General features: G+C 39.3%; 1 protein-coding gene across 1 annotated transcript; it reads right to left on the bottom strand.

Moving 5' to 3' along the window:
- Positions 1-3,244: 3,244 nt before the first annotated feature.
- On the bottom strand, positions 3,245-11,441 carry LOC147798698 (C3 and PZP-like alpha-2-macroglobulin domain-containing protein 8). The gene is made up of 2 exons (XM_087138628.1): positions 11,286-11,441; positions 3,245-5,234 (listed from the first exon to the last, which is right to left on the bottom strand). The coding sequence occupies exons 1-2, from the start codon at positions 11,380-11,382 to the stop codon at positions 4,942-4,944; spliced, it is 390 nt and encodes a 129-aa protein (XP_086994754.1). The 5' UTR covers positions 11,383-11,441; the 3' UTR covers positions 3,245-4,941.
- Positions 11,442-13,137: the final 1,696 nt, after the last annotated feature.

The following is a 13,137-nucleotide window of genomic DNA, read 5'->3' as shown; positions in this document are numbered from 1 at the left end:
TCTCTTTTTTCAGGTAGTTTCTAGTGAAATCTCAATTACGGTAACGAGTAATGGTTGGCTGCTGTCAGAATTAATTTCGTTGAGCTTGAACCTGAAACCTCTAGAAACAATATGGGTTTTCCTCTTCTAAAACATAATAAATATATATTGAGATCCACTTCAAAACCACATGAAAAAAGTCTTAGCTGAAATACAGAAAAAATGTCATTTTTTAGTTTGCCATTAGAACAAATGAGTGTAACCGTGTTGGATTCTTGTGCCAACATCCCTTTTATTTGTGAAGGGAAATCGCAACTGCTTGGACCTTTCACCAGCGAATGTCGTCCACTTCTGAAAAAATATAAACAGACTGACCTGCTATCAAGTTACCATATACAAGCAACTTGATCTTTATCTTGATGACTCTTCACTGTTTTTCTGCTCTCCTCTGGAACAACGTCGTTGTGCATGACAAGTACTTCACGGATATAATCCCTTTCAACACTAGTGGCATTGTTGACATATTAGCGAACCATTGTGCCAATTTTTAATTTTCAAGTACCGTATGCATTCGTTCCGCAACATCACATATCTATACAGTGCATTAAGCGACATGCGCTCTCCATACAACTGCAGGTTCGAATTTGAAAAGAACAGTGCGGATATAGATAATCTTTGTTGATTGAAACTTTCATGCTTTCATTCAACCGAGGCTGAGCAGTCAATGAACGAAACCATAGCCAGAGAAAAATTACACTATATCCGTCGTTAATTTAGTTAAGACAGCTTCACACTCAGTTTAGAAATTGCAAAGCCAAGTAGGGTGGAATATTCTACACAAGTTTGATTGTTATACCGTATCTCAACGTGTTTTGCACATGTTCATTTGAAGGCGAGATGTCGCATCATCAAGCGTACATGTATTTTTTCCAAAGTCGTAATTCTTCTGCATTTTGTAAAATGTTCAATTTTACTGACTGGCAAATTGTAAAAATAAATTTGCCACATGGAACCTTAATCATTATCTTCTCTTTTTCAAATTATCGAAAGAGCGCTTTCAAAATAACTACAAAACGAACCCCACAAGCAAAAACGGTCATATTTTAACAAACATTGAAATGTTTCTGGCTTTTTAGGCATGATGTCTCTTTGTTTATGTTCATTATTAGAATAACACAATCAAGGTCCTTCTTTTTTTCAACTAAATAACATGTAAGAGGAAATTTACAATGAAAAAAGGAAACAGTGACTGTGAGGGTGCCACAGTTTTCATCATCTGTTTCTTCGTCTGCCTGTCTATCCTTTGGTATATCAGGTTTTGAATGAGAGAGGGATAAATGGGAATGCTTGTCCATTTTCTAATTGGTAGAAGAATCCTTCCCAGAAGGTGCTATAGGACTGTTTATTAAGTGTTGGCGCTTCCATAAAAGGGTATATACCCTGTTGAGTAACGTTCCCACCCCCGCTTAAATTTTGAATTACATTCCTTCAGAATCTTACATTGCAGGACGGAATATTTGTGATTTTTTTGTGCTTCCTTTTTCAGTGCTACTGATTGGTTGTTGGGAAGGCCAAAAATCAGTCACAATCTGTCTTATTTTATTCTCAAACGAAAAAGTGGGGATGACTCAGTTTCTCGTTCCCCATCATTCAAGGGGTATGTATAACTCCCTTCTTCCAAGAAGTTACACCCATGCGTGGTTGTGATTCTGCACACGTTCGATAATTTATTGGTTGCAATTCTTGACACAGCACATAAATTTTCTTTTGCAAATAAATTCTTATTACCTTGTACTTTTGCAAACTCGTCTCAACTCAACGAAAATGCTCTCTGCCAATGATTCGGAAGAACATGGTTTCGGAATTAACAACATTTAATAAAAAAGGCTTAGTCAGTCATTGGCCTTCACTGAAAATGTGTAGATTTCAACTGGACCCTTACTCATTTCGGCAAAGATTTTCTTTACCACTGCTATCAATGCATCTCTCTGGGCTCTAACCTCGAATTCCAAGGGGAGCGGCATGTTGAGTGACTGCAACTTAAATGTGAAGCTGTGCAGCTTTGAACCAACGGTGGAGAACGAGCAAGCTGTTTCATCGGGTCAAGAAAAAAAATATTTGATTTGTTATATTTCAAATTATGGCATTTAGACTGCAATGTTCAATGTGGTAGGTCCTGAATTCATCCATTGAAACGGTGCATAATGCATCTTCAAATTCTAAAACTACCTGACTGCGAAGACCTTTCGTTCATACCACTGCTTGGTGGAGTAGGGTTTATTGTATTATCAATACCATAAGAAATGTTTAATTTGATGGATGGAACAATAAGGAATTACTGTGCAAACCATTTCATTTGTAAAAGAATGCAACAAAAATAATGCCTATGGCTGGATTCGAAGCTCTGACCCCCGACTGGGGAGTTAACCCTAACCACCTGGCCACACGCCCATTTTATTAGACAAAAACTAGTATCTCAAACTAAAAAGGAAATTCTTCACTACACACTCTAATTATTATAATCAGCTTCAGGCAAAGATCATTACTTACAGTAATTTTTCATCGGTTCTGCCTTTTTTCGCATTGCATGCTCGCGCAAAGCGGCATATGTCTTTTCATGGAGCGCGGTAAGATCATCACCGGCTCTAGCCCTGGTCATAGCGCTACACATCTATTCTTGCACAGGCAACAAAAAGTGACTGATTTACGGCGATTTGTAACGCCAAAACTGAGATCAAATGAAAAGTCATGAGGTTGAACATATTTCAGTCTGAGCTTTTCGATGCAAACTTCCTGTCAGAATGGTCCAAGTTGCTTCAATTAAGCCAGAGCCAAGCATCGCTGTTTTCGAGTATTACTTCTTTTTCGTTTCCATGGTGAATCTCTGGTTCCTCCTGAAGTTATGGCAAGTGAAAAATATTGAGCAAAGATCGATACTAAGATGTAACTGACTTCAATCAATTGGAAAGAGTTTTGAAGTAAACATACATATTCAAGGGCAGAGTCAGTTTTCTGTAATTCAAGTGAGCTTTTGGACTTGTTTATGGCTTGAAAGAATAGGCTACAGCATGAACATTTTAGACTTCAAAGCGCCATCTCCTGTAACCTTTATCGAAAGGTGGGCAAAGTATTTTTGCAGCGATTTTGACGTCTTTCTTAACCTCCTGATTTGATACGAAAGCTACCAACGAATAAAAAGCCTAAATAAACACCAAAGAATCAATTTACTATTAATTTTATATACTATAATTTAATTTGACAGCGTTCTACAGATAAATAAAAAATGAAGTGATTCCCCTTCCAGGATTCTCTTCTTTATTATACAAACAAGAAAATGGGGGTTTGGGTTTTTTCCTCTACATGCAGCAGTGCGCAAATCTGTCTTTGAAGGCAAGATGGATGGAGGACAAATGAAATCAACAATTTGCCCAGCTACGGAAACTCAAAAAGCAGTTGCTGAATTCTTTTTGTGATTCAGAGGTACCGTACGTCTTAATATGTACAATTTAACCCGGCGTTAAAACGGCGTGTTGGAAACTTTTTGACATTTTTCAGTACAATTGAACACAGTTTGCTTGTTTTGAAGTCCAAAAATACTTTCAAATCAGCCTTTTTCCGCGAGCCCATCCCCCATGATCAAAAATGGAGGAAATACCCTTCCCTAGGATTTGCTACCCTGGCTCGTGCTCATAGATGACATTCCTTCCTGTTGAAAGCATTGCTTCTTTGATCTACCTGAAAAAGAATGACGGCGCAGTAGGACACTTTAACTATTTATTTTGTAGAACCGTGGAACACAAGATGTTTTCTTAATGCCGTGGTATCCTTATATTCTAGCAAGGGGACAAAGCACGAATTACAATAAGTAACTACTGGTTTATTTCTAGCTGCTTAAGTAATAATTTCTTCTTTAGAACTAAAATAATAAAGGTCTGATTCCAATATAAACATGCTGGGCTTTACCACTAATGCAGCCAGCAAAAGAAATATCCTGAACTGAGGCAATCGAAATATTTCAAATCGATATGCCTTACAGGTTTTAGCCAGCCAAACGCTTCAATAAAAGGTGTTCATTTTGTAGTCAATGTATTGGTTTCAGCGTTCAGTGAAGAATATTTTCCACAGCAATCCAACTGATATTTAAAAAACAGATTTACATAAACTCTATGAGCAGGTTTTATAAACGAAAACACATCTCAAATTCAGGGAATAGTTCCAACATTTGATTTAAATGAAACATGGTTAATGGTGATTCACTTCCGCTGCAAAGGGCCTATATCTTATGCTCGTTGCTCCAAGGTGATACATTTGATATCACTTCGTTATAACCCTCTTCCCAAATCCGCAATCCCTTCTACTGGCATTTAAATTGATCAGAGGGTGTTCCTAAGTGTCAGCAAATAAAAAACCGCACAAGAAAAAGTCACAGTACAGTCACAGTACCCTTTTGCAGTCAAAGGGGTCCCACCACAGTCAACAAAATTAAATTTTGACACCCTCCCAACACGATGAAACTACTCAGACAGCTGTCTAGACAGCTGAGAGACACATCAGAGAGACCGACCGTTGATATAAGACAAGTCCAGGCTTACCCAGGCACTTTCTTTGTCAATAACCCTTATCAGCACGCGGCTGAGATATTTACATATAATCCCTATGGGACTTCGCTGGAGGCTGGCTCTGGAAAAGAATTACTCAGCTCAGGGGAAGTCCCCGTGTTAAAGATGACTAAACTAGGCATCCGCAGAGGTGCAAATTAACAGGAGGTTTTTGCATTTGGCCGAATTTTCTTTTTAATTACGTAATTAGAAAACAATTGGATCCCCAGTGTACTAACTCTGCGCGCCACAAGGTTATTCATCATACAGCATGTTTCATTTAAACCAAATGTATGAAAAACTTTAATGACTTCATCAATTTTTACATACAATGGCAAATGCAATCTTCTCAATGTTTTGGATTTTACTGGCAAAATTGGTAAAACACCCAGTCTATCGGTTCATCCCATGAGGCAATACCAACATGCACTTGAGATGGTACTCGCCGGTGATATGCACCGGCGTCCCAATTCAAGAAAGCCTCCTCCTGACCTCCTTTGCCAACCTTGACAACGCCTTCTTTGTACTCGATCCAGAAGGAACGGTACTCGTTGACATCAAGCAGACCCGTCTCATAGTGTGTAGCGGCATATTCGGGACAAACTTCGTAATAGCACGCTCTGATGACTGTCCATTGGTTCCCAGAACCCCCGATAGCTAATTCAGGCAAATAAGAGAAATCAGTTTGTTCGGATGTAGTTTGTATGTTACGCACTTTAAAGGTTCCCTGCATATACATTAACTAAGCAATAACAGTGCGGCATTAAAATTAAACAGTTCATCCTGATTTGTAAGATATCTCGAGGTTTTTAAACAAAAATATTTCCAGATAAGTTTTGAACCTTTGCATGGTGGACTAAAGAGAGGGCTTGCGGTAGCACAAAGTGAACACGACGTTTCGTACCAGTGAGCTCTGGTAGTCCTATGGAGTAGAGTGCCGTGCTTCGTTGGGCGCTGGTATACAAGGGATGTGTGGGGATTTGCTTGGATCCCTGGAGCATTAGGGTGTGAGAAAGATACTTAGCTGTAAGGTCGGCGATGCGTGGTGGAGGGTGCTAGAGGAGAATTGGCCTGTGCTGACTGGTGGTAGACCATGGATGGGGTGGGGGTAGGTTTCGGGTAGAGGAGATCCTAACACCTGTAGAGGGCCTTGCTGCCGTGGGGGTTGGGTTGCAGATATAGGAGACTCCTTGGTTTGGAATAGCAGTTGTTAGATGTGGCTGAGCTGGAATCCTACGTTTTCCGGGACTGTGTCACGCTGGAATATCTCGATACTGGAATATCTCAATGGCTTAACGGATTCTTCTAAGTGTTCTTACTCCGAACCAAGGCCATCTTCTCTCTTGGGCATTAGCAGCTCCTGTACCCGCATCCCGCCCCCGCAGCAACTAGTCTACCACCAGTCAGCATAGGTATCTCTACCACACCCCAGTGCGTCAGTGATCCAGCATCCTCCACAACGCTTCACTGACCTCAAAGCCAAGCATCTGTCTCACGCCTCAGTGACCTCACAGCCAAGCATCTATCTTACGCCTCAGTGCTCTGGGGATCCAAGGCAATCCCTTAGGCCCTATATACCAGTGCCCATCCGAAGTACGCCACTGTATTTGGTTTCCTGTCCATTCTCGCTCTCGCGGGTTTTCTCCAGGCACTCCAGTTTCCTCCTGCCTCTAAAACTGGACCTTCTTCCTAACTCCGTAATGTGATGCTGATTAATAAAGTGTATGAATAAACCTACAGTTATTGGCACAAATAGCCTGAGTTGTTGAAAGCGCCATTAAAATAACAACAAGTACGCCACTGTCTCCTGAGGACGACCAGAGCACATTGGTCGAAAGTCGAGTTCACACTCAGCGCTTCTTATCAGAACCATACTTCTTCCAAAAAGATCTGTCCATATGGTGTTACTGCAAGCTCTCTCTTTGGTAATATTATCAATATATCTACACATGACAAGTTATCATTATATGCCCCCAAACAGATATCTCTGTCATAAACAGAGGTAACTATTTCTGTTCTGGTCTCGATCTCAGAGGTCATGCAAAGTGTTGTTTTGTTAAAGGCACATCTGCAGAGTTATTAGGTGTATACATGTATCTCCATATCAGTATTTTCAAACCGTTTTAATCTGAGGCTCGGGACATGGTTGGCATTCCACACAATATGTTGAACATTTATTGGTTGCGGTTGTAACTTATAAATTTTGTCCTTTTGCACTTCATTATAACTTTACACTTTTCGAAGTTGTCTCAACTCTTTTTAAGACAATGCTCTCTACAGTCCTTAACACTCAATAAAATCGTTCATAAATGGAACGACTGTAATATTTTTAAGCAGACTATTCAAGGAAACGTACTTTTGGGCTAAAAAGAAAATTCAACAACAAAAGCTTAAGAGTCATTTCACGTAAATACTAGACGTATTGTAACGAAATCCTAGCAGGACCCTGCCAGTATAAAATTGTGGGTTCCAATTTACTAATCAACAAAAGGAAAACCATTCAAAATTAACCACTTACGTATAAATGGGCTAACTTGCCTCTCCGCAAAAGACTTAATTATTTATTTCAAAGTATATTAAATGAGTACAAAATAATTTGCCGATATGAGTAATATGTAATTAAATTATTAAGCTATTTGCTTCCTGTTCCATACGGGGCACCGAGACAACAAGGCCCATGTTCCTGTACATGTCGGCAAATTCCAACTGTACAGATTACTGCAAGTGGAATTACTAACAGTTCAAACCCCAGCCCCAATGCAGACGACGCCCTCCCCTACTAAGCCCAGCCCTAATGTGGGCGACGCCCTCCCCCTAACCCCAGCTCTAATACGGGCGATGCTCTCCCTTAACCCCAGCCCTGATGCAGGCAACGCCTTCCCCCTGAAACAGCCCTGTAAATGAAAAATGCCTCAGTTACATTGCACAAGAACATACAAATCTATAGCAAAAAGGAATGGCAAGAACAGGTCGACCCAAGTCTTAAAGACACAAATCCAAAACTTATATTCAGAGCGAAAAGATAAACAGGAACATCCCGAGCCTCTAGGTGTTCCCTAGTCTGTCCCAGTCAGAAATATCCCTTAGGAAATTTTCCACACCCTTGGTTTCACATGGCTTGCCAGATAATGAATGTCACAAAATGAAAGTAATGACATAACAAGTAAAAGCTCTTTCTCCTCAGCACAAGTAGGCTGAAGAGGGTTGTAAAAAATAGGGACTATATTAGCCACGGTGGATTAAGCATATAAAACAGTACTTCTTCCACTACACCCAGTTGGACTGTTCCATTTGTTGAAACAGAAGAAGCATTACTACAACCCAAAGATACGAGATGGGTCAAAAGGTATACACGGAGTGCAAATTGTACATATACATCAACATTTATCAAACAAAATTTAAGGAGCACAGTAACTTACAAAATTAAGTCATATAAATATTTGTACGTCGATTTTTTTTTCATTTTCATGTTTTGTAGAATGAAAGAACTTGGGGTGCAAACAAAACAAAACTGACTTTTCAAGACCATGCGTAGGCCATTGCCATGGAAACAGCTCATTTTGTGTTTTTAGCATTTCACGCCGACTTTGGGCTCTGAAAAACTGGTTTTTAGCTTATGTATAAAAGTTCACCTAACCAAAATGCAAAAATATTTCACAGATCCACTTTGCTCCGTTTAAAGTATCATCTTTTCCTCTGCTTGGACAAAATATTATCGTTTTAAGTGTCACCCTTATGGTCTTTTAACAGCTTGCACTGAAGTATATTTTTAGAAATTGCAAATTGACATTTTTAACCTATTTTTGCTCCTCTACACGTCAACTTGCCAGGGGTCTCAGAATATTTTCCCTTTGGTCGTGAGTAAAGCCAACATTAATCTTCTCATATGTAGTGAGACACTCTTGGGCAATTGTATCCTACTGTGAGAGTATTGCATCAAATATGGTCATTTTTCACAAAACAGAAAAATGCATTTTGGGGTTTTCCCTTCAGTTAGAGTAAATAATACCGAAAGAAAGGTAGGCTTTTTTGATTCTGGTACTGTTTTTATTTCTGTTAAGTAATGAATACATGATAACTCTAGAATCCTACCTAGCCTTAGCCAATGATTTGCCCTATTAAGTTCTTGGGTTGTTGTTACTACATGACTTGTGTCCTGGTACACAAGTCATGAAGTAACAATGTATGACTCCCATTGGAAGTAGACCGTACTCAACAGCACACTTACAACTTGCCCCATGTATAGTAGCCTTCCCACAGTCTTTTTGTCACCTCCATGTCACCCAATTTCAAAATTGTTATCCTCCAGCAAAGAAGAAATCAAACAATTTGCGCAAATCTGTTTCAAAAAGGTTTAATAGCGGTCAAAAAACATCTTGGCCTGTTGGCCTTCAAACTGAGCCAAAACCCCTTAGTTGTCTCACAAGCCGGAACACCATTTTGCCCTTCCGTCAGCAAATTCCACATTTGAAGCAAAGCTTCATTAGAGTTACATTTTCTGAAATAGACAATTCAGCCCGAAATATTTGATGATTTTAAAAACTAGAGTTTTGGGCTGTATGCCTGTTGTTTTCGAACATATGACTTTCTGCATTTTCTTGTTTTGAGAAAAAACGCATTTGTTCATTTTAGATTCATGTATATTACAATTTCACACTCCAGAGCTATGGTGTATATCAACAAAAGAAAACAACTTACTAGCAACCGGTAATAGTATTTCATTTTAAAAACTAAAATGAGAATCTTGAGACTTCTTTAGGCGGGAAAAATCGAAGATGGAATCGCTCAGCACAGCCGGGGTACGTATGAGACACATGTTACAGTCTAAGAAAGTGGGAAACAATAAAGTGAAAGTACTTAACATTATGTTACGCCTAAATAAGAGCTTTTTCAATGTCACGAAAATGGCTGTGTCGATTCTAATAGACGGTGAATGACTTAAATCCCATTTGATATGTTGCAATTACATGAGATAGCTAGAGAAGCATGCACTTCATGACAAGTTGCAGGTTGGGACAGGAGTCACCCGATGTATGGAAGTAAATGTAATCTCAGACATGGAACAAGCCCTGCCTGCAGGTTGAGATTTACAAAAACATCAAAAGTCAAAATATTTAAACAAAAACCAAAAGGGTTTCCCAAATGAAATGCTCAACCTTGGTGAAGTGATCAAAACGTGACCCTGCTATTATTGCAAAACAGTGCGCATCAATAGTGGGACACAAGGAATCGGACGGCACAACAGATTTCAAGCTATTTTAGCCAAATTGCATCAAACGTCGGACCAGTGGCAGTGACAGTTGAGAATGGAGACAGAAATCACAAACTGCTGGTCTTTGTTCTTGAGGCAGTTGGTCTGCAGTATCCAATGTTTCCCCAAAGGAGGAAAATTCAGAAAAAACCTGTGTACCGTTAAAACAGGCATAAATGTAAAACTTCTGGGGTTTTGGGTTTTTTTTTTTTTTTGTCTCTGTTTTTGTTTTTTTTATTCTTATGCATTTGGTTTATCTGAGGGAAGGGTCGCCGGAAACCATCATTAAACATCTCGGGCTGAATTGTTTATTCATGCTAAAATATATTTCTTTTATAAGTGTTACTTTTATATTCTCACCACTGCAACTCCAAAGGAGCTTTACTTCAAACGTGGAAAGTGCTGACAGAAGAGCAAAAATGGTGATCCGGACAGTGAGATATCTAGGGGTTTGGGCTTAAATTGAAGTCAAAGTTTTTTTTACCACTATGAAACTTTTCTCCAACAGATTTGTGCAAATTGTTGTGTTCCTCAATGCTGGAGGATACTAATTTTGACAATGGGTGGCAGGCAGATGACGAAAAGCTCGAGACTGTGGAAAAGCTACTGTGCATGGGGTAACTTTTAATGTGTACTGTTGCACCCGGTTTCATAGGAGTCATACGTGTACCGCTGCACAAATCATGTAGTAACAACAACTCAAGAACTCAATAGGGCAAATCATGGACTAAGGCTCTGTTGGGTTCTAGATTTATTATGTATTCATTACTCAACAGAAATAAAAACAGTACCAGAATCACAAAAGCGTATCTTTCTTTCGGTATTATTTACTCAAACTGAAGAAAAAAAAACCCAAAATGCAATTTTCTGTTTCGTGAAAAATGACCATATTTGAGGAAATACTGTCACAGCACGATACAATTGCCCAAGAGTGTCTCACCACATATGAGAAGATTAATGTTGGCTTTAATCACGACCAACTGGTTATAACCCCTGGTTATTTGACCTTTTGTGATGCCAAAAATGTCAATTTTGCAAGTTCTAAAACATACTTCAATGTAAGCTACAAAAAGAGCATAAGGGGAACACTTAAAGGGAAATTTTTGGTCTCAAGCAGAGACCAGAGACAAGAATGGTTAAAGTAAGTCAAGTGGATCTGTGAAATATTTTTGTGTGTTGGTTAGGTGGACTTTTAAATATAAGCCAAAAACCCTTTTTTCAGAGTCCTAAGTCGGCCCAAAATGCCAAACACAAAATCAACTGTTTCTATAGCAACGGGCTACGTATGGATTTAAAACGTCCATTGTGTTACTTGCACCACAAGTCCTTTCGTCCAACAAAGTATGAAAAAAATTTCTTTGACTTTGGACACATAATCTGGCATTTACGTCAAATGACTCCTAATCCATCGGTTAGGCCTTCGTTGAAGAATGTGAAGTATCAAAGGGGAGACTTACTCATTTCAGCAAAGATGTCTTCCTCTCTCTTGTTCTCTGCCAGGGCTATCCGGGCATCTTTCATTGTTTTCACCTTGAAATCCAGTCGCAACGGCATGATAAGTGGCTTCAGGATGAATGTGAAGCTGCGTAGATTTGAACCAACGCTGGAGAACGAGCAAGCTGTTCATTGGTCAAGAAATAAACAATTTGGCTGTAATTCTTATGGTGATAGATACCAAATTCATCCTTGGAAACGGGACATTTCATCTTAAATTTCTGAGCGCCAGATTACAATGAGCTTCTTTCATACCACTGCTGGTGGTGTAGGGCTTACTGTATTACCAGAACTGTGAAAAAAATTCGTTTTCATCTTTACCAAATACAAATACCAGTTTTTGATGGATGGGGTGCCAAAATGGACTTGTTTCCAAACATCACCGTCAACATTTTTCATTGGAAAAAGAATCCTCACCTGTCCCAACAAACGTAGTTGTGTCTAATGGCTGGATTCGAAGCTCTGACCCCTACTTTGGAATAAGTCACCTTAACCACAAGACTACACCTCCGTATCGATATTCAGTGCACTATACCCCGAAACAGAATTCGTTATAAATTATTACACTCTGTAATCATTGAAATATCAGGCAAAGATCATTTGCTTACAGTTGCTTTCCTCGGTTCTGCCCTTTTTAGCCCTGCACGCTCCCTGGAAAATGGAAAATGTCTTGTCACGGAGCGCGGCAAGATCATCACAGTCTGTAGCACTGGTCATGGCACTACACATCTCTCCTTCCACGAGTAGCGGAAAATAGGCGATTTCCACAGCAACTTGAAAGGATGCAAATGAGATCAAACGAAAAGCCCCGAGATTGAGCATATTTATTTCTGAGCTTCTTGGAGCAAAACGAAAGTCGAAGTGGTAAGTCAATATAATTAAGCCACCACCAAGCAACGCTGATGTATATTCTTCTGTTACGTGCGTTGTACGTTGTTGTTACGTTGTGTGGTTTCTCCCGAAGTCATGGCAACTGAACAATAGCACATTAACAATTTCATCAATGAGGGACGATCAGTAAAAACAGGAACTGACTCCAACCAATAGAAAAATATTTTTCACTAAACATTTCACACGTTAGCGGCAAAGTCAGTTTTCCACAATTAAAGCGAAGCTTTGGACTCGTGGTTTGAAATTACGGCGCTATGAAGTTTTTCTAGAGTTTTCTCTCCTTTTTCTTTACTATTGAATATATCTAGGTATACTGTAAGTCAAAAATACCCCAAAGTCCACCTTTCTTGACCTTCAAAAGTGAAAACTGATCCCTTCACCCATCCCCCAAAGGCAAAAATGTATACTCCATCCCCTGGATTTACTCCCCTGCCTTGGTATCAGTAAACGTGGGAACATTTCTGTCTGTCTAAGCATTGCTTCTTTGATTTACTTGAACATGAATAAATTTTAATCGGTCATTACAACTGAGTATCTATTTCTTCCATTTCATTGCATCCGCAAGACTAACTTATTCTAGCAATGGGAGAAAACAAAAATTAAAGTAAGTAACTGCCGGTTTATTTCTACCTGTCATAAATAATTTCTTGTTCAGAATCAACATTTTAATTGTCCAGTGTCAATATAACAAAGCTGGGCAATTAGCCTGTAATGTTTGAACAAACCTGACATGTTATCAATAAAAGGCGTGCATTTTATAATCAATAAATTGGTTTCCGCTTTTCCCAGAGCAACCGAAATGTTTTTCAAAAATACCGATTAGGCCTACGTAACTGTGTAGGCCATGCCCAAGTTCAACCAGTCAAAGCACAACTCACATTGAGCGAACATTTATTAAAAATCGTATGTCGTACAGCATGTTTC

The sequence above is a fragment of the Acanthaster planci genome, linkage group LG07, assembly GCF_054643075.1.
Source record: "Acanthaster planci isolate LZ-2023a linkage group LG07, COTS_SCS, whole genome shotgun sequence".
Classification (NCBI taxonomy): Eukaryota; Metazoa; Echinodermata; class Asteroidea; order Valvatida; family Acanthasteridae; genus Acanthaster; species Acanthaster planci.
The sequence above is the reverse complement of the archived record's forward strand: the minus strand, read 5'-3'. Positions and strand labels throughout refer to the sequence as shown.